Genomic DNA, 20,887 nt, shown 5'->3' with positions numbered 1-20,887 from the left:
TCAGTTCCAGGCCACTGCAATAAAGCAAATATCAAAATAAAGCAAGTCACATGAATTTTTTGATTTCCCAGAGCATATAAAAATTATGTTTACACTATACTGGAGTCTGTTAAGTGTGCAATAGCATTACATTTAAAAAACAATGGGGGGCAGCATATAGCTCAGTGGTAGAGCAAGTCCTTAGCATACACAAGGCCCTGGGTTCAACCCCCAGTACCTCCAACAAAGAATAAATAAATAAGTAAGCCTAATTACCTCCCCTCCCAAAAAAACCCCCAAAATTCACCAAGCCACATACTGAAGATTTGTTCACCTTATGTGCAACAAACCTCAATTTAATAGTCATTGAATGAATGAAATTAAAAAAACAACGTGCATACCTCAATTAAAAAATACTGTACTGCTAAAAAAATGTTAACCGTCACCTGAGCCTTTGTGTCATAATCTTTTTTCAATAGCCACAGATTGCCATAAAAAGGATAATAATAATGAAAACGTTATAAATATTGTGAGAATTATCAAAATGTGACAGAGACCCAAAGTAAGCAAATGCTGCTGGAAAAATAGCGCCAACAGATTGGCTGGAGGCAGGGTTGCCACAAACCTTCAATTTGTGAAAATGTAACGTCTGTGAGACTCAATAAAGCAAAGCACAGTAAAAATGACTAACTTTTTGTTAATTATCTGACTGCCTCAACCCATCACTGTATTTCCAGAACCTAGAATGGGGCCTCGCATAGAGAGGTTCTCAATAAATACTGGTTAGATGAATGAATTCCAAATATTTATTGAGCACCTGTTTTGTACCAGGCACTGTCTTGGCCATTGCTGAATTCTCAGACAGTGCCTCATGGGGCTCACAGACTCACGGAGGAGCAAACATTGAAGGACTAGGGTAGATGACATGACAAGTTAACACACAGGGGTGGCATCAAGGAGGCTCTGCCCTAGACTGAGGTGGAGGTCAGGGAGGGCTTCCTGGAAGAAGAGGCATGAGGATCAATCTAGCTCTCACTGGCTGAGAAGGGGCTGGGGGGCCTGCAGACTCAGGGACGGAGCAAAGAGGGGCTTCGGAAGCATCATTTCTATAACCTGCACCTGTACCCTCTAAAGCTCCCATGTCCATCTCAGCTAGGGTCTGGGGCGGCACCCAGCGAGGGCAGGGGGAGCTTCCTCCTCGTGTGGGGCCATGAGGGTGGAACTGGGCAGGGGCAGCCATCCTACCGTCCTTCCTCCAGGAGATCTTGGGGAAGGGGATGCCCCGACATTCGCAGGACAGCCTGGCGGAGTGCCCCTCAGTCACAGTCAGGGTGCGGGGCTCCGGTGAGGGGAACACTGGAGGGACTGAGTAAAAGCAGAGAGGAGGTGAGGGAGCAGGAAGCTGTGGGCTGGAATGAGAAAGGGCCCCCGGGGGAGGTGAGGTGGAGGAGGGCTGTTTCCCGGGACCCACCCAAGGCAGCACTCTGCCTCCACCCAGGGCTTGAGAGCCAGGCTGACAGGGGCACGGGAGGGACCCCGCGCAGCCCAGGAGCCCCTCACCCCAGACATTTAGGTTGTAGTGTTTCTCCGAGCGGCCCGCCTGGTTCAGCGCCTCACAGGTGTAGCGGCCTGCATCCCACACCTCTGCTCTGTCCACCTGGCCGAGAGCAGAACAACCCATCAGCAGGGGCCGCACAGAGATGGGGTTACCCTTGGACATGTCACATGACCTCACTGAGTCCCACCCTCCCACTTGGGACCTAGGGGCAATGACAGCATCTTATACCAGGAAGTTCCTAGAAGCCAGGGCCTTGGTGGCCTGACACGGCTTGGGGACAAATGGCGGCCCTGCCAGCCTCACCCCACTTCACATCCACAGCCCAGCCCTGTTCCAAGGAGGAGGTGGAGGGGGCCCTGTCATCAGGAGTCAAATCCTAACCTAGGGGGAGATAGAGCTGGGCTGTGGCTTTGAAGAATGAAGGGAAGAGGAAACCAAATGGTGGTGCTCAGAGTTGCGAATGATCATATCACAAGGTGCAGAGGGGTGGGAGAAGGAGGAGCAGGCTAGAGTGGAGGGATCTCCCCAGTAGCTTGGAGAGGTACCTCCCCTCCCCCAGCTGACGCAGTTGAGCTATTCTCTGGGACAGGTGAGGACCTCACAGGTCACACACCTCCAGCAAGGCCTTGTCTGCGGAGAGGCGGACACCCGGCCGAGGCTCCAGGGGTCGGCCGTCCTTCCGCCAGCTCAGCACGGGAGGGGGCACAGCGTGGCTCCAGCATTCCATTGCCACTGACTCATTGGCCACGACGGACACGTTCAGCTCTTCTCCAAGGATGCTCGGGGGCACTGCAGGAGTGGGCAGGAGAGGGACTGTGTCAGGCACGTGAGTGGGGCTGGCAGGACAGGGCCACGACCTGGGCCAGGTCCTCCCCTTCCAGCAGCCAAGAGCCAACACCAGGGGATGGGACGTCGTCACTGGGATGGGGGCCACTCCCTGAGCTGCAGCCCTCTTGTCCTCCCTCAACGACCTTCAGAGGAGGCCCCCAAACTTGAAAAGGATAGTGGATTATAACAACATCAATGTCCCGAATCCGACTGTGTACTTTAGTTGTACCAGATGTTACCACTGATGAAAGGGGACCTAGGATCTCTCTGTTTCATTTCTTACAACTGTATGTGAATCTACAATATCTTAAAAAAAATTTTTTAGTTAAAATTTTAATTTTAAAAAAAGTTTTATAAAAGCAGGTCCCAGAACCACCTTTTTCCCTGTGACAAAACCAACCAGTGCAGTGTCAGAGTTAAGAAGGCAGGGTCCGGAGTCAGTGCTCCCACCAGGTGAAGCCCTGCGAGCTATCGTTGGTCACTCTGTGAGGCCCTGGAGACCTAACTCAGCCTCTCTGGGCCTCAGTTTCCTCTTCTGTCAAATGGGGGCCAGCTTGTGGGGCCACGTGAGATTAGACACAATGATGCAGGTGAGTGCCCGGCACAGAATATCTATTATCTTGACTCCAGCAAAGGGAAAGAGCTAGAACCAGACGCTTCCTCACCCCTCCTGCCCAAGGCTCTGTGTTTGCCAGAGTTCTTATGTTTTCCTCCACAGAGCCCCACAAAGTCCCTGACGAGGAAATTTTTCAGTAACAGCGACTATAACTGGGTGTTTCATGAGCTTAGTGAATCCCATGACACCCTCTGAGGGGGGTGCTATCTTATTTGCATCTTATGGATGAGGAAATGGAGGCTCAGAGAAGCAAAGCAACCAGCCCAAGGTCACGGAGCTAGAAAGTGGTGAGGCAGGATTTGAATCCAGGTCCGCAGCACTAGAGAGACAGTGTTCCTAACCACCACCCCACACTGCCTTTCCCCAAACAGATGGTTACCCCCATTTGACCCACGACAGTGAGATTGTATGACCCCCTGACTCTTGGCCTGGTGTTCCTCCTGCTACGTCCTGCTCCCTGAATACAGAGCTTCTGGCTGAGCTGGGTGGCCCACCTGCCCACCTGTCCATGATGAGGGAGTTCATACTCTAAGTCGGGGCCCTGGGGGTCCAACTGACCCCCACATGAAGGCAGCCACAGTCTCAGGCCAGACCTCCCACACCCAGCCGCCCCCTCCCTCTTCGGATGTGGCTGGGGATGCCCTAGATCCACGTTCTCGAGCTGCCAGCCTGGACCTGGCAGCCTCCAGGGCCTGACACTCACTGTGGACATTCAGCATGACGTCCTGGCGATCCTCGCCCACTGCGCTCACGGCCACGCAGGAGTAGCTGCCTGAGTCCGAGGCCCGGACACTGGCCAGCGTGAGGACCCGGCCCCCAGGGAAGACCTGCGCCCCAGAAGGAAGCCCACATGAGGTCATGCACCTTCACAAGCTGGCCCTGCTGGCCGGCACACCTGGGCAGCCCGCCCCAGACCCCCAGAGCCCCCCACAACGCAGGGGAGCTGTGAGCTGTACCCAGACCTTGGGACCTTTGCCACTGATGGCCAACTGCACTGGTCTTCAGAAGGAGCTCCCCGGAGCAGAGCTGTGGCTGGGGACCTTTTGAAATGGGGCTGGTCCCCGAGTGTAAGAGGCACAACAGATTTCAAAGAGTTTGTACAAAAAGAATGTGACATGTCTAGTTAATAATTTTCTATAATGGTCATGTGATGAAACGATGCTTTTGGGGTATACTGTGTTAAATAAAATGTATTATTAAAATTGGTTTCACCTGCTTCTTTTTACACATCTTAACACTGCTACTAGGAACTTTACAATTCCATGTTTGGCTCATGTCTGTGGCATGTGGTGTTTCTGGAGACCATCTGGCTCTACACTGTTAAGCAGCTCCAGCCAACCCTTCCGGGCCGTCACTGCTTCCCTCGCACCTTGGTGCTCCCAGACCCTGACCTCTGCTCCCAGCACCTGCTGGGGCACCAGGGAGGTGAGCCGGGACCACCCAGCCCTACTGACCTGGAGGCTGGAGGTCCCTGCAGTGGACACGGGGTTTCCATCCTTCAGCCATATCAGCATGGGGCTGGGGACTCCAGTGGCGTTGCAGGTCAGCCGAACCGGGGTGTGGAGCAGCACGGGGCCTGGCAGGCTGGGCGGCAGCGTGATGCGTGGAGGCACTGCAGAGCCAGGGAGACACAGGGCACGGGCTGAGCCCCCCGGGGACGAAGCAGGCAGGGCCTCTGACTAGGCACCCTCACAGGACCACACAGCCACACACAAGAGCGCAGGGCATGCCACTCCACAGTTCTCATCTCATCCTTCTTCCTCCACCATAAGGCTTCCATAGAAACTAAGGCTCAGAGAGGGCAAGTCACCTGCCCAAGGTTGACCAGCTAGGAACTGGCAGAAGCAGCACTTGAACTTGGGCCTCTGGTCAGCATGAGGTCATTACCATGGGAATAGTGTAGGGTAACAAGGGTTGGGGATCCCCGGGCAGGTTCTGTTTCCCAACTCAGAGGTATCAGCCTACAGGTGCCCACTCTTGGGCAGAAAATGGCCAGAAGATTCAGTTGCATCTGGAAGGCCTGAGCCATGATGCTTGGGGCCCCAGCCTCTTGTCCAGCTACCCTCTTCTCTTAGGATACAGACCCAATCTCTCCAGCTCCATCTGGACACCAGCACACCTGGCCTCTCCTCTCACGGTTCTGTAAGCTCCAGGCCCCCGGCTTCCTTCCAGTTCCTCAAATTCTCTACAGCCTCAGGGCTTGGCATGTGGTCTCCATTTAGCTATCCAGCTCTCAGAGATGCCTCCCGGGACTCCCCAGGACAGGCCAGCACCCCAGTTCCAGGCACTCACCTTTCCTAGGTCTTATCACAATGGAACAGCACTGTGGGTAAGTGCCCAGCCACTGTGTCCTTGACTAGACTGACAGCTCCCGGGTCCGTGTGGCTCGGGGCCGCAGCCCCAGGGTCTGCCCAGGACGCGCACGGGAACAGCTCGTCCTACTGGGCTTCACTTTACTGCACTTTGCAGATGTTGTGTTTCTTTTACAAGTTGAAGGTTTGTGGCCGCCCTGCATTGAGCAAGTCTGTCGGGGCCAATTTTCTAACAGCATTTGCTCATCTTTGGTCTCTGTGTCACATTCTGGTAATTCTCCCAATATTTCAAACTTTTTCGTTATTGTTGTATCTGTCATGGTGACCTGTGATCAGTGATCTCTGCTCTTACTACTACGACTCACCAAAGGCTCAGATGATGGTTAGCATTTTTTAGCAATAAAATATTTTAAATTAAGGTATGTACATTATTTTTTTAGACAGACTACAGTATAATGTAAGCATAACTTTTGTATGCACTGAGAAACCAAAAAATTCATGTGACTTGCTTTATTGTGGTGGTCTAGAACTGAACCAGCAATGTCTTCAGGGTCTGCCTGTGCTCAGTAAATGTGGTTGGATAGAAGATAGATAGATGGAGGAATGAATGTTTGAATAAATGGTTGGGTAGATAGACAACTGGATGGTTAGATGGGTGGCTGGATGGACAGGCAGGGGGTTGGATGGATGGTTGGATCAATGGCTGGGCAGGTAGGTGTTTCTGCACATAGGTGGAAGAATGGATGGATGAATGGATGGATGGAAGGAAGGAAAGATGAATGAAAGAAGGATGGATGAATGGATGATGGATGGTGGGTGGAAGAAAGAAAGGATGGATGACAGATGGATGAACAGACTAATGGACAAATGGAAGGAAGACAACTTTTCAGACAAGGCTCCTTTTAGTTACAGGGCAGCTCACCATTGACCCGTAGGCCATACTGCAGCTCTGTGCTGCCTGCCACATTGGATGCCACACAGCGGTAGCTCCCAGCATCAGAAAATCGGGCTTGCTCAATGCGGAGAGCTCTTCCATCAGCTGACACCGTCACTCCCTTCCGGGCAGAGAGAGGCTGGCGGCCCTTGAACCAGGAGATATCTGGAGAAGAGATGAGAGATGATAGGGGCCCTGCCAGCCCTTCAGACCGTGCCGGTGTCATGGGCATCCAAGAGAGGCTTCCAGGGTGGCCACATGGTGTGCCACTATTTCAGGCACGGGAGAAAGCCAGCGTTCTCCACGAAGTGGGGCAGGGACAGAACAGGGCAGTGTTGTCTGAGATGGAACCCAAGGCAGAGAGGGATGCAGCCTGGGGCAGCCAGGAGCCAGAAGAGTCAAAATCAGCCCCACCTCATCTCCTCCTCCCCCTGCCAGGAGACCACTCTCGAGAGAGAGCTTTAGAGGAGAACACGGTGCACCCAAGGCAGCAGCCTCAGAGGTATGGACCGATTGTATCTTCACTTCCTTATACCCTGCCAGGACCCGTCCGAATAGGGTTCCCCGCCACCCCCCCCCCCAGAAGAGGGCAAATACCTCCAGGGCTCAATACCCCAGACAAAGCAGGGGAAACTTGGTTCACATGGGGGACAGGAAATGGATCCTCTTCCTGGGCCCATTCTGTCTGCCCAACACCCACCCCAGCTCCCAGCCCTTTCCTCAACTGCTTCTCCAGAGCAGAGGCCCAGACAGACGGCAACTCAGAGGTCCTGGTTCTCACCCCAGCCCCGGGGCAGCCCTGTGAAGCTGCAAACTCAGCAGCAACCTGCAGGTTTGTTTCAGGCACCAGCACAAAGGCTCTGGGCCATGGTGGGGACTGGTGCTTAATGGGCACTGGATGAACAGCTGGTGAGAAGGAAGAGAGGAACATGGGGGTGGGGGTGCTAATTTCATCCTGTTTGGCGCACAGCCAGAGCGGTCCCTGGCACTGGCGGGCCTCTTTAGATGGGGAACTGGCGCTGGCCGGAGGCGGCTTTCAGCCCAGAGGAGAGGTCTTACCAGGAGAAGGCACGCCTGAAGCCAGACACTCCAAGGTTACGGAGGCATTTTCCAGCACTGCTTTGTTGACCGGGCCTGGCTCGATGTTGGGGGGCACTGGGGAGACAAGGAGAGCCCTGGCTTGGGGGGTGCAGGCTCTAGGTGGCTCATCTCAGCCACTCCCAATGCCCCTCCCCGGCCTTCCCAAAGGGGCTGGACAACAAGTCTCCAAAACAGCTCAAGTCCGCTGACCAGGAAACGCCGCTCCTGACCCAAGTGCAAGGCATTGGGAGGCAACCTGCATGGCAGTCGTACGACAGGGACGACCCTGGTGCCCGACCCCCAGGAACAGACATCAGCACAGCGCGGAGGTGGAGCCCAGGCAGCCACGAAGAGTGACAAGACTGACAAGAGCGGGGATGTGCTCAGACACACAAGGACGTAAATGAACCCCATATGAACAAGCAAAGGCAAGTATGATTGAGACCAAGGCCGTCTACTGACAATCCATCCAGCAGGAAACAACCAGAAGGGGCCACAGAGCAAATGACTCTCTTCTTCTAAAGTTAAGGACATGACATTGATTTTAGAACCCCAAGCCCTCCCGGACCCCCCATGGCAGCCCCGCGAGCCCTCAGTCACCCACCATCCCAGGCCCAGGCTCCGCCTCCGCCCGTGTCCTCACCCAGCACCTTGAGCGCCACGTCCCTCTTTCTCTCCCCAGCCAGGTTAGTGGCAACACAAGTGTAGATGCCTTCGTCCCTCAGGTCCACCTTCTCAATCTGGGCGGGGAGGAGGGCGGAGAGGAGGAGGGGCAAGTGTGTGCCAGGGATGTGGGTGGGGCCAGGGGCCCAGAACCAGAGGGTGGTCAGAGCGACACTGGGACGTGGCAAGTGGCCAGGCTGCTGCTGACCCCAGGGCAGTTGAAGTGAGTCGTGGGCAAGGCTTGGCTCTGGGGGTGGAGCTCTGAGCCACGCATTCAGATTCCAGGGGATCCCTCTGATCTTGGGGATATGCCCCTTCCCCTACTTTCTCCCTCTGACAGCTGAAACACCAGGGACCTCAACTAGGCTAAGGGCTCCCTTCTTTCCTCAGACTCAGCACCCCAGTGAGCATTTCCAGGATGAGTGGACTCTGTTCGTCCTGCCCCCAGGCTGCCAGGGCCCTGGTCAGGCTCTACAGGGCCCCTAAAAAGCATCCCCTCCACCTGTGCCAGGTTGGCCCGCCAGCCCTGGGACCCTTGCATGTACCTGCAGGTTCCCCCCCAAGGCCGCCAGGGCCACCCCATCCTTCCACCAGCGGAGGCTTGGGGTAGGCACCCCAGTCCCTGCACATCGGAGGGTCACAGGCTGCAGGAAAGGGGCTGTGATGTTCTCACCCCCAATGATGACCACCGATGGGAGCTCTGGGCAGAGGAAGAGAGAGGTAGGGAGGGCCTGGTGAGGGTCAGGAGGGGTGCAGTGGGCACCCAGAAACTTCCTCAATGCCTGGGGGGTGAGGAAGTGACCTTGCAGAACTGTCCTCTAGCCTCTCCCCACTCAACCCACCAGACACCCGGCCTTGGGGGAAGAGCACCAGACTGGGAGCCAGTAGAGCAGGTCTTTCCCTTTAAAATTCTCCCATCCATCATCCATCCATCATCCATCATCCAACCATCATCCATCCAGACATCCGTGTGGGCATTAACCATCTACTCTGTGCCCCACACTGTACTAGGCACAGGAACACATCAGAGAAAGCTCTGCACCACCCTCAGAGCTCCCAAACTGGGCCATGGAGATGAGCAACCAAATAAGCAATCCCAATACAGTGGGTGGGGGGCTATGGCCATGAGAGGCTGGGCAGTGCAGATTATAACCATGGTAGAATTAAGGAGGGCTTCCTGGAGGAAGGGGTGTTTTAGGACAGACCTGAAAGGTAGGGAGGAGCTAAGCAGGCAAAGAGGAAGACGCAGAGGGAACAGCATTTGCAGGCTTAAATAAAGGTAAGAAAGCCGATGTATTTTAAGAGTTGAAGTTCAGTGTGCTCAGCATAGAGCAAGTGCCAGGGACAGGGGGTGGGGTTGGGGGAAGCTGAGGAGGGGACTAAGGGTCTGTGGACTGGGCAGATGACAAGTGTGGTGAGCAGCTAAGACCACCCTCTCACTCCTGTGTCTCTTTGGGAAGCTGGGAAGTCCAGCCTAGAGAAGACTGGCTCCATGACCTTCCCACGTCCCCCAGGCCTGACAAAGGCACAGAAGACCATGACCTCTGCCTTCACCCTCCAGCATCTCCAGCTACCACTGCCCCAGAACCCCAGGCCCCCCTCACCTTGCACAGACAACTCCACCTCGGCCGCAGCAGTGCCCGCTTCATTGGTAGCCTGGCAGGCAAAGAGGCCCGCATGGTCCAGCTCCACATGGTCGATGTGCAGGGTGGTCCCCTGCGAGGCCACCTGCACACCGGCCAGCTCCTCGGCCGGGCGGCCATTCTGAAGCCACCTAAAGTGTATGGAGCGAGACAGGTCAGCCTGAGGCCAGGGAAGGCAAGGGCAACAAGACAAGCCAGGGGGCCTGGCAGCATCTCTCCTGCTCTCACATCCCTGGCTCCATGGCCTCTTTCTTGCCCCTGGGAAGGGAAGCATCTCCCATCCCCACCCACCCCACAAGCATGCCCTCTCTACTCCCACCTCAGCCCCCCAGTTCTGGCCTCCACCGCCCAATACGCACTGGATAGCGGGCAACGGGGAGCCCGAGGCCTGGCAGGGAAGTTCCAGGGGCTGTCCCACGAGGGTGGTCACCTGGCCCAAGCCTTCAGCCACCAGGAGCTGCGGGGGCACTGCAGGCAGGAGCCACCACTGGGTGTTTGGGAAAATTCCAGTCCCAGTGCCACCAGACCAAGGCCAGCCTCACCTCACCCTCCAAGTCCCCCCATAAATGGGCCCTCCTCCAGGAGGCCTTCCAGGACTACCAGGTCGCGTGAGTGGTCCCCCGACCTCCCCGCACGCTTGGTCTGTTTACTTGGCGTCTGTCTTCCCACCAGACCCAGGGCTCAGGAGTCCCTTCTGCCTGTCCCCTGCCTCATCTCAGAGTTAGTGGCTGAGAAGTGTCTGTGGAGTGGAAGCAGCAGGAAAAGGACCCACCCACCCGCCCCCAGAGCCTGCGCCCACCACCCAGCTTTGGGCCTCAGGGAGCTCTCCATAAATGTCCATCCCACTGATCCAGAGCATCTCGCAGAAGGCAGAGCTGTGTCCTTCATCCTGGCTGACCTGACCCAGCGTCCTGGGCAGGAGCAGGGACCCTTGATCCCAGGAACCAACCCTGCCCCCTCCAAGCCCCAAGGGGCCCCCATCCCAGGTCTCAGTGTCCTCATCTGTCTCCTTTTCTGTCTCATGCAACTCAGGGAGCACTGGTCAATTCTCCCCCACCTTCCATCCCCTCCACACGCAGCCCGGGGGACTCGGGTGGGACAGGCCTGTGCTCACCTTGCACCTCCACAGAGTACTGCAGCACGGCCTCCCCCGCGGGGCTGCTGGCCACGCAGCTGTACAGGCCTCCGGACGCTCCCCCCAGGCTCTCCAGGATCAGCACGCCGCCGTCCGCCTCCACCCACGTCCCGTTGCTCTCCGCCACGGGCAACCCCTCGTGGTGCCAGGAGAGGGTGGGGGGTGGGTGGCCTCTGGCCACACACTCCAGCGCCAAGGACCTCCCGGCCATGGCCTTCACCACGTGAGGCCCTCCGCCAGCACCCTCGATGGTGGGCGGGACTAGGAAAGAGGCGTGGGGGCTGCTCAGGGGCCAGCAGCCTGATGAAGCCCCTCTCTGACCTCCTCCCATGTGAAATGCCTCCTTCCTCCCTCCGCTAGCTGAAACCCCTGTTCAGATGTCATCCCCTCTGGGGAGCCTCTCCCAGACCCCTGGCTGGAAGCCCTCCCTCCCTCCCCTGCCCCTTGGTGGTACCCACCCCAGACACACTTGCATCTTTTCTCCATGCCCTGCTACCCCAGTGAGCTCTTGGTGAGCATAACAACGCTTGTCTGTGCGTGTCTCCAGCATCTGCACACAGTAGGCCTCGATATCCGCTGAACTCAAAGTGGTGGGTTCCCCTTGGGCCCCAGACCTGAGCCTCTGCTCCTACAGGCCCCTCCCTGACCTGAGGAAGTGGGCGGACCCTGGCCCAGGTGACCCGGCCCATGTGGGCTCCTAACTCAGCCAGCAATCCAGAGGGGGGGCTTCTCTCTCCCCCCTGGGGAGGGCCCCCAAGTTGCTGGGCCCACAGAGCCATCGCCAGGAGAAACAGGGAGATGAGGGAACGGGATGGGCTTCTCAGCCGTGTTTGGGTCACAAGCCCCGCTGAAAACACACACATGCATTTTGCACTCCATTTCCAGGAGGACTTCAGATCCCCAAATAAGAGTCCCTGAGCAGGCAGCTGGGCTCATCTCCAGAGGTTGCCCTTAGAGCCCCCACATCCCAACTGCCCTTTGGGGTCTCCAGGGCTCCAGCACCCAAGCCCTTTGCAACTTGTATCTTTGGGGACCAGAGCTCCAGAGATGACTCTTCACAAGAGGCCATGATGACCCCACCAGCCTGCATTCTGCCCTCTCAGCCTTCACCTGCTCGGACCCATCCCTGCCCCCACACACACCCCTTCCTCTGCGTTCTTCGCCTGTCGTGAGAGCCAAGACCCTCCAGGCAGGCCAGCCCCAAGGGCAGTAGCACAGGATTCACAGTCAGATGCTCTAGGTGTGAACTGGGTCCCCTCACCTCCCAGCAGGGCGACCCGCCCCAGAGCCCACCAGGCTCACCCACGAGTGGGGAGACATGGGCCCTGGTCCCTGTAACCGTGCTGCTGTGAGGAGCCCTGGGAGGGCTGACCACAGGAAGTGACTGATTAAGAGCAGTTGGTTATTAATGATCACGGGGGCCTGAGTGCAGTTTCATGAAGAGCCCTGGGGGGAGACCTGGATTCCTGACTTGCTCTGCCCGGGCCCCGAGACAGGCCCCCCTGTTCCTGACCTGCTCCTCGCCCGTCTGAGGCGGCTCAGACGAGCTGAGATGACCCTTCTCCGTGGGTAACTCCTCAGTCGCGGTATCCTGGGCCCCTGCCGCTCTCCTCACCCTCCTTTGGAGACAGCTGGAGGCCTCCATGGCCCCGAGTCCCTCGTACCACCCACCCCGGCTGACTGACCGCTGCCCCTGGCGGCTCACCGTAAACCTCCAGCCTGGTGGCCTTCTCCACGTCCCCCACGGCGTTGCTGGCCTTGCAGGTGTAGATGCCAGCGTCTGAGCCCCGGGCCCTCTCCAGCTGCAGCTGACGGCCTCCTCTGGTGGAGACGACCCCAGCACCAGGGAGCAGGGGGTCCTCGTCCTTGAACCAGGTGATGTCAGGAGTGGGGATGCCTCGGGCCTCACAGAGGAACCGCACGGGGTGGCCCTCCATGACAGCCACCTCGCTTGTCTCGTTGGAACCCCAGATGGTGGGAGGTGCTGAGGACAATGGTGAGGGGTGCGGTCACAGGGAGCCTGCCCCTCACCGAGGCTGCTGGTGTCCCATCCCTAAAGGCTGCATGCACGTGCCCCTGGGCCACAAGCACTGCACACATCACAGGCTTCTACTGCAGGGGTGGGGAAGCTGTGGGGGACGGTGCAGGGGAGGTGGGGTTTGGGGACAGATGGGAGAGGCAGGCTTGGGTGACAAAGGAAGCAAGCCTGGCCATCGCAAGAGGCGTAGAAGCTGGGAGAGGGCCCCAGGTCAGGCTCTGGACCCCACTTTGCCTCTAACTCGCTGTGTGACCAGCATAGGTCACTTTCCCTCTCTGGGGTTCAGTTTCCCAATCTGTAAAACGAGGGACTGAACTGGATCAGGGGTTCCCACAGGGCTGGTCACACACCACAAGTGGTACCCAAGACAATCCTCAGGGCACACGGGCCTGCATCTTATAACAGAGCAGCTACACCCTCCCCAAATCTCCTTCCTGCCCAATTACAACAAAGGAAAAGGCGTTTGGTGTGTTTGGTGCCAGTGTGTTCCTAAACGTTCTAGCACTTTCTACCCTGCCCTTTCTACCACATGCAGGCAGCTCGCGCCTGAGGGTTTCCAACATCCCTCTTTGGTTGCATTTGTTTCCCCAGCTTCCTCCCCCGAAGGCCAAGTGGCCCTGGTTCCTACTTCCCTGTGAGATATTAAACATCCTTTTAAATAAATGTATTTCAGTGTAAAGAAAAGTGACTTGATTTATAGAAACAATCATCCTGAGTGGAATCAGGAATCGTAAAATTTGTGACGCTCAGATGGGATTTGGGAAACAGGCCAGATTCCCTCTGTCTTTCCCCCATCCACCCACCTCCCCCCCAAACAACCCTGCTTTACTGGACTGGGGGCTCACTCCTCATAGGCCCCCATTTCTCTCCTCACCCCCTCCCCATGCAGTGGTCAGCCTGTGGTGGGGGCTGGGAAGAAGCCGGGCTCACAGTGAATTCTGAGCTGGAAATCCTTGGCCTGCTGGCCTGCTGGGCTGAAGGCCACGCACTGGTACTGCCCTTCATCCCCCAGGTGACTGCTGGTGATTCTGAGAACCTGGCCATCCTCCTGGAGCTGGACGTGAGGGTCCCCGGGGAGAACAGGTCTGGAAAGATGGTGGAGAAGACTGCCAGTAAGGCTGAGACACTGGCAGGGGCAGGCTGCACGGAGGAGAGCCTGCTGCTCAAGAAAAGGAAGACTGAAAGATTCACAGTCACCAAAATGTGCCAACAGCCCAAGCGCCCATCAACAGATAAACAGATAAACAAAAAACCAATGGGTCAATGAGGAAATCAAAGCTGAAATTAAAAAATACCTTGAGACAAATGAAAATGAAAGCACAACCACACAAAATCTATGGGACACAGCAAAGGCAGTGCTAAGAGGGAAGTTTATAGTGATACAGGCCTCCCTCAAAAAAGAAGAACAATCTCAAATAAATAATTTAACCCACCAGCTGAATGAACTAGAAAAAGAAGAAAAACCCCAAAAGGCGGCAAAAGGAAGGAAATTATAAAGATTAGGGAGGAAATAAATAAAATACAGATTAAAAAGACCATAGAAAAAAATCAATCAAACCAAAAGCTAGTTTTTTGAAAAAGTAAATAAAATCTATAAACCTCTGGCCAAGCTCACAAAGAAGAAAAAAGAGAGAGCACAAATTAGCAAAATAAGAAAGGATAATGGAGAAATTACAACAAATAAAATAGAAACACAGAATATCATATATGAGAATATTATGAAAAACTATATGGAACCAAACTGGATAGCCTAGAGGAGATGGACAAGTTTCTGGAAACATACTGTCCACCAAAACTGAATCAAGAAGAATCTGAACACTTGAACAAATCGATCACTAGAACTGAAATCGAAATAGCAATAAAAAACCTCCCTACAAATAAAAGTCCAGGACCGGACGGCTTCACTGGGGAATTCTACCAAACATACAAAGAAGAACTCATACCAGTCCTTCTCAAACTCTTCATTCTATGAAGCCATCACCCTGATACCAAAACCAAGCAAAGACACTACCAAAAAAGAGAATTATAGGCCAATATCACTGATGAACATAGACGCCAAAATCCTCACCAAAATATTAGCAAATAGAATCCAACAATACATAAAAAAGATTATACATCATGACCAAGTGGGGTTCATCCCAGGGACACAAGGGTGGTTCAACATACGCAAATCAATCAATGTAATACATCACATCAACAAGAGAAAGGACAAAAACCACATGATCATCTCAATCGATGCAGAAAAAGCATTTGATAAAATTCAACACCCATTTATGATAAAAACTCTCACCAAAGTGGGTATAGAGGGGACATATCTCAACATCATAAAAGCTATATATGACAAACCTACAGCCAGCATAGTACTCAACGGTGAAAAACTCAAAAGCTTCCCGCTAAAATCTGGGACAAGACAAGGATGCCCACTATCACCACTCCTATTCAACACAGTCTTGGAAGTCCTAGCCACAGCAGTCAGGCAAGAGAGAGAAATAAAAGGGCTCCAAATTGGAAAAGAAGAGGTGAAAGTGTCACTATATGCCGACGACATGTTACTATATATAGAAAACCCTAAAAAGTCCACACAAAAACTACTAGAGCTGATCGAAGAATTCAGCAAGGTAGCAGGTTACAAGATTAATGTTCAAAAATCAGTGGCATTTCTTCACACTAACAATGAATCAACACAAAAAGAAAGTAAAGAAACAATCCCCTTTAAAATAGCACCCAAAGTAATAAAATACCTAGGAATAAATCTAACCAAGGAGGTGAAAGAACTATACACAGAAAACTATAAACCATTGATGAGGGAAATTAAAGAAGACTTTAAAAAATGGAAAGCTATCCCATGCTCTTGGATTGGAAGAATCAATATTGTTAAAACGGTCACACTGCCCAAGGCAATCTACAGATTTAATGCAATCCCTATCAAATTACCCAGGACATATTTCACAGAACTAGAACAAATCATAATAAAATTTATATGGAACCATCAAAGACCTAGAATTGCCAAAGCATTACTGAAGAGAAAGAAAGAGGCTGGAGGAAAAACTCGCCCAGACTTCAGACAATACTATAGAGCCACAGTCATCAAGACAGCATGGTATTGGTACAAAAACAGACATATAGACCAATGGAACAGAATAGAGAGCCCAGAAATGAACCCACAAACTTTTGGTCAACTAATCTTCGACAAAGGAGGCAAGAATATACAATGGAATAAAGACAGTCTCTTCAGCAAATGGTGTTGGGAAAACTGGACAGCAGCATGTAAAGCAATGAAGCTAGAACACTCCCTTACACCATACACAAAAATCAACTCAAAATGGATCAAAGACTTAAACATAAGACAAGATACAATAAACCTCTTAGAGGAAAATAAAGGCAAAACATTATCTGACATACATCTCAAAAATGTTCTCCTAGAAGAAATAAAAGCAAGAATAAACAAATGGGACCTAATGAAACTTACAAGCTTCTGCACAGCAAAGGAAACCATAAGTAAAACAAAAAGACAACCTATGGAATGGGAGAAGATCTTTGCAAATGAAACCGACAAAGGCTTGATCTCCAGAATATATAAGCAGCGCATATGACTCAATAAGAAAAAAATAAACAATTCAATCCAAAAATAGGCAGAAGACCTAAACAAGCAATTCTCCAAGAAGACATACAAATGATCAATAGGCACATGAAAAAAATGCTCAATATCACTAATTATCAGAGAAATGCAAATCAAAACTACAATGAGGTATCATCTCACACCAGTCAGAATGGCCATCATTCAAAAATCCACAAATGACAAATGCTGGAGAGGCTGTGGAGAAAGGGGAACCCTCCTACACTGCTAGTGGGAATGCAGTTTGGCGCAGCCACTGTGGAAGACAGTATGGAGATTCCTCAAAAGACTAGGAATAGACTTATTTTATGACCCAGGAATCCCGCTCCTGGGCTTATATCCAGAAGGAACCCTACTTCAGGATGACACCTGCACCCAAATGTTCATAGCAGCACTATTTACAATAGCCAAGACATGGAAACAGCCTAAATGTCCATCAACAGATGACTGGATACAGAACAAGTGGTATATTTATACAATGAAATACTACTCAGCCATAAAAACCGACAACATAACGCCATTTGCAGCAACATGGACGCTCCTGGAGAATGTCATTCTGAATGAAGTAAGCCAGAAAGATAAAGAAAAATACCATATGAGATCACTCATATGTGGAATCTAAAAAACAAAGACAAAAACAAAAAAACAAAGCATAAATACAAAACAGAAATAGACTCATAGACATAGAATACAAACTTGTGGTTGCCAAGGGGGCAGAGGGTGGGAAGGGATAGATGGGATTTCAAAATTGTAGAATAGATAAACAAGATTATACTGTATAGCCCAGGGAAATATACACAAGATCTTATGGTAGCTCACAGAGAAAAAAAATGTGACAATGAATATATGTATGTTCACATATAACTGAAAAATTGTGCTCTACACTGGAATTTGACCCAACATTGTAAAATGATTATAAATCAATTTAAAAATGTTAAAAAAAAAAAAAAACAGATAAACAAAATGGGGTCGATTCCTATGATGGAATATTATACAGTCATTAAAAGGGATGAAATACTGAAACCTGCTACAATGTGGATGAACCCTGAAAACTGTGTGCTAAGCCAGACACAGAAGGCCATATATTGCATGACTGCATGAAATGTATACAAAATATAGGGAAATCTATAGAGAGAGAAAGCAGATTAGTGGTTGCCAGGGGCTAGGAGAGGGGAAGAACGGAGGAGTACAGGGTAATGGGTACAGGGTCTCCTTTCGGGGTGATGAAATGCTCTGAAACTAGACAGAAGTGATGGCTGTGCAGCACTGTGGATACGATAAACACACTGAATTGTGCCCTTTGGGATGGTGAATATCATATTAATTCCTTAAATACCTTAAAATAAAAAATATCTTTAAAAAGTCTTTAAAATAAAAGGAAGACTGGCTGAGTGATGAGAAAACACTGCCTGGCAAAAGCAGGGTCTCACCTGGGTGATCTCAGGCGGGAGTGCCTCACAATGCCCTCTGCCTGGGCCCTGGGTGGCTCGTGCACAAGCTCCCACCCTGCAGAGTTCCACCTCCCAAGCCCCTCTCCATCCGGCCCCTGCCTGGCTCCACCCCCACGCTACCGCTGTTGGCGGGTGAAACCACTCACTGCCCGTCCTTGGTCCATTCCACCTGGGGCGTGGGGACCCCCGAGGTCCGGCACTCCAGCTCCACCCCTGCACCAGCCAGGCCCAGCACCTCCTGGGCGCCCCCAGCTCCAAGCACGGAAGGTGGGACTTGGGGAGAGAAGGGGTAGGGAGTGAAAAGGCTCAAAGCCTGCCGCAGGGCTTTTGCATGTACAAGTCCCCTGCCTGGTGAGCCTTTCCTCCTCCCACACAGCCCTCCTGGGAAGCTCCCCAAGCCCCTGGTTGGAGAGGCACCTGCTCTGTGCGTCCTCAGAGGCCCGTGCTACTCTTTTGTAGCACATAACACAACAGTAATTACTCAGCTAATGACGTTACTGTCTCATGTCTGTCCCCATGGCTCTGTGACCACAGGCCCAGGTCTGCCATGGGGCCCTCTGTGCCTCCGGCTCCCAGCAGGCAGTCTCCCCTCTCCCCTGGCCCACCTAAGAGGGTAGCGGCTGCACGGCCAGGCACCCTCGGGAGCTGTAGGGGCTCAGGCCTCACTCACTGAGCACAAGGAGATCGAAGTCCCTCTGGGCAGTCCCAGCCTGGTTCTCGGCCCGGCAGGAGTAGAGGCCCGCATCGCCTTCCTGGATCCTGGGAAAGTGGAGGGCCCGGGCCCCGTCCAGGAGGCGGTGGCTGCCCACCTTGGGGATCTGGGCAGAAGAGGCCACGGGGAGGGGGTGAGCGGGGTCTGGCCACCCCCCAGCACCAGCAATGAGGAAACTGAGGCCCAGAGAGCTGATTGGTGACTGGAACCCAGGGTTTCTGATTCCCGGAATAGTGTTGTGCCCTCTCCACCATGCAGCCCCTTGGGCTTCATCGTGGGACCACAGTCCCATGGCCCTGAGCCCCAGTGCATCCCCAAAGACACCTATCACCTGTCACATCTCCCCACCACACATGGCACATGAAAGAACCCATCCAGAAGGCCTGAACCCAGTCCAACTCCCACCCACAGCCCATCCACCCCAGGGGACACCCACCAGCTGCCCATCCTTGAGCCACACGATCTCAGGGGCCGGAAAGCCATTCACATCACACTCCAGTGTCAGGGACTGCCCAGCCATGCCTGACACGTTGGCCTGGCGCCCGTCCTCCCGAATGCTGGGGGGCACTTGAGAGCAAGGAGAAGCGGAGAAGCTGCCCCCTCCTCAGGACAGCCGCAGCCACTGGGACCCCGTCTGGACGAGGCAGCCCAACTGCTGCTCTTCCCCAGATTCTGAGTCCCAGGATGTCCGCCCCCTCAACACCCGATCTGCCCATCAGGAGCCTGTGGTCCCGGGAATGGCCTCAGCATCCTCGCCAGGGGACCTGGACCTGGTTGTGACCAGGAACTGTGCCCCTCTCTGTCTCTGACATTCCACTTTGTAAGATGCAGAAGCCCCCAGATCCAGCTGGTTCTGCACCCAAAGTATTGTCACGGTCATCTGGAGGGTTCTCCAAATCGGAATCTCTGAATGTGGGGTCTAGGTTAGTCTTTGAAACAAACTTCCCATGGCAAGCCACCCGATTAGGAACCATTAATGTTTAAAACTGCTTCTCACCCCTTCCACGAGCCCACATTAAGGGGAAGCGGTCCCCTCCTCCAGGACACAGCACCGTGGACGGACAGAATATGAGCCTCGGGTGGTTTCAGCAGCTTTAATGGGAGGTGGGTTTGGGGACCCTCCACTGTCATCAGCACTCATTCTTTTCATTTGGTGGGGGAGGTAATTAGATTTCTTTCTTTATTTTAACAGAGGTACTGGGGATTGAACCCATGCATGCTAAGCACACGCTCTACCACTGAGCTCTACCCCTCCCCACCCCATCAGTGCTCATTCTAAAATGAATTCACTACTAGGCCATTTAAAAGGCCATTTAAGGAGTTCCAGGTTCTCCTTCACTGTCTCTGTGGGTCTCTCTGGGGAAGGGGATGCCCACGCAACCTGCCACTCTCCCCACGCCCTCAGGCCCCCCCGGACAGGCACCGCGGGAAGGGACCTGCAGCCCTCCCTGCAGCGAGCCTTCAGGCCGAGGAGCCAGGACTGCCACACCGAGGCACCCCGGGTACCAGCGGGAGGTGTGTACAGGACGTCCCCCGGCTCTAGGGTCCCTGCTCACCGAGGACCACCAGCTTGGCCCTCCTGGACGCGGAGCCTGCCTCATTGGTGGCCTGGCACTCGTAGTCTCCGCCGTCTGTGGGAGAGACGGAGGCCAGGAACAGAGAGCCTTCATCCAACACCGCCAGACCCGGCCGGCCACACAGGGGCTCCGAGGACGGGCCCTTCCGCCACGTGACCTGTGGCTTGGGTGTCCCTGGTGGGGCACAGAGTCATCAGCACGAACACCTTGTCCGCTTCCCTCTCCACACCCACACTGCCCCACTCCTTGTGCAAATGTCTGACCCTGCGGTGGGGAGGGGGTCCCAGGCACCTCCTTGCCCCCCGGGCTGGAGGAGCGGCCCTCAGAGCGGCAGGTGCTCACACACCCACCGCCTTCCCACCCAGCACTGCGTGTCCATGGCCTCCCAGCTCCTGGGGTGGGTGACAGGCATGGGGGCCACAGACTTTTCTGGCTCCCTTCTCAGGGGCCCCATCTCATCTGGAATTGTACCCCCACCAGCACTCCCAATCCCCTCGCCCACCCTTGGCTTTCTTTTTTTTACCCATCACCTCCAACTTTCTAACGTACATAAGATATACTTCTTTATGGGTTTTTTTTTTTTTTGGTCTATTGTCTAGTTCCCCCACAAGGGCAGGGTTTTTGCTCTGCTCCCTGCTGCACGCCCAGCCACAAGCCCAGCGCCTGGCACACAGTAGGTGCTACAGGAATGAACGAGCCTGCCGTGCTCAGCACCCATACTGTCCCATTGGATCAGCGCTTAGAC

At 53.8% G+C, this 20,887-nt stretch overlaps 1 protein-coding gene across 7 annotated transcripts in view; it reads right to left on the bottom strand.

Annotated features, from left to right (window-relative positions):
• Positions 1-20,887, bottom strand: part of HMCN2 (hemicentin 2) — a 150,438-nt gene that overhangs the window by 59,410 nt on the left and 70,141 nt on the right. For 6 of the 7 annotated variants that reach the window (XM_074362401.1, XM_074362398.1, XM_074362397.1 and 3 more), the window contains 18 exons: positions 20,122-20,316; positions 19,002-19,132; positions 18,524-18,671; positions 18,000-18,126; positions 13,717-13,871; positions 12,454-12,732; positions 10,728-11,009; positions 9,973-10,081; positions 9,575-9,744; positions 8,516-8,670; positions 7,951-8,047; positions 7,287-7,382; positions 6,216-6,392; positions 4,436-4,593; positions 3,685-3,808; positions 2,151-2,326; positions 1,540-1,636; positions 1,225-1,344 (listed from right to left, as the gene is read on the bottom strand). In XM_074362401.1, coding sequence (XP_074218502.1) covers positions 1,225-1,344; positions 1,540-1,636; positions 2,151-2,326; positions 3,685-3,808; positions 4,436-4,593; positions 6,216-6,392; positions 7,287-7,382; positions 7,951-8,047; positions 8,516-8,670; positions 9,575-9,744; positions 9,973-10,081; positions 10,728-11,009; positions 12,454-12,732; positions 13,717-13,871; positions 18,000-18,126; positions 18,524-18,671; positions 19,002-19,132; positions 20,122-20,316 — 2,796 coding nt within the window. The remainder of the gene's footprint in view (positions 1-1,224; positions 1,345-1,539; positions 1,637-2,150; positions 2,327-3,684; positions 3,809-4,435; positions 4,594-6,215; positions 6,393-7,286; positions 7,383-7,950; positions 8,048-8,515; positions 8,671-9,574; positions 9,745-9,972; positions 10,082-10,727; positions 11,010-12,453; positions 12,733-13,716; positions 13,872-17,999; positions 18,127-18,523; positions 18,672-19,001; positions 19,133-20,121; positions 20,317-20,887) is intronic. The other variant, XM_074362399.1, reaches the window with a different exon arrangement.

This window comes from Camelus bactrianus, chromosome 4 (assembly GCF_048773025.1).
Source record: "Camelus bactrianus isolate YW-2024 breed Bactrian camel chromosome 4, ASM4877302v1, whole genome shotgun sequence".
NCBI classification, from domain to species: domain Eukaryota; kingdom Metazoa; phylum Chordata; class Mammalia; order Artiodactyla; family Camelidae; genus Camelus; species Camelus bactrianus.
This window is presented reverse-complemented; position numbering and strand designations above follow the sequence as displayed.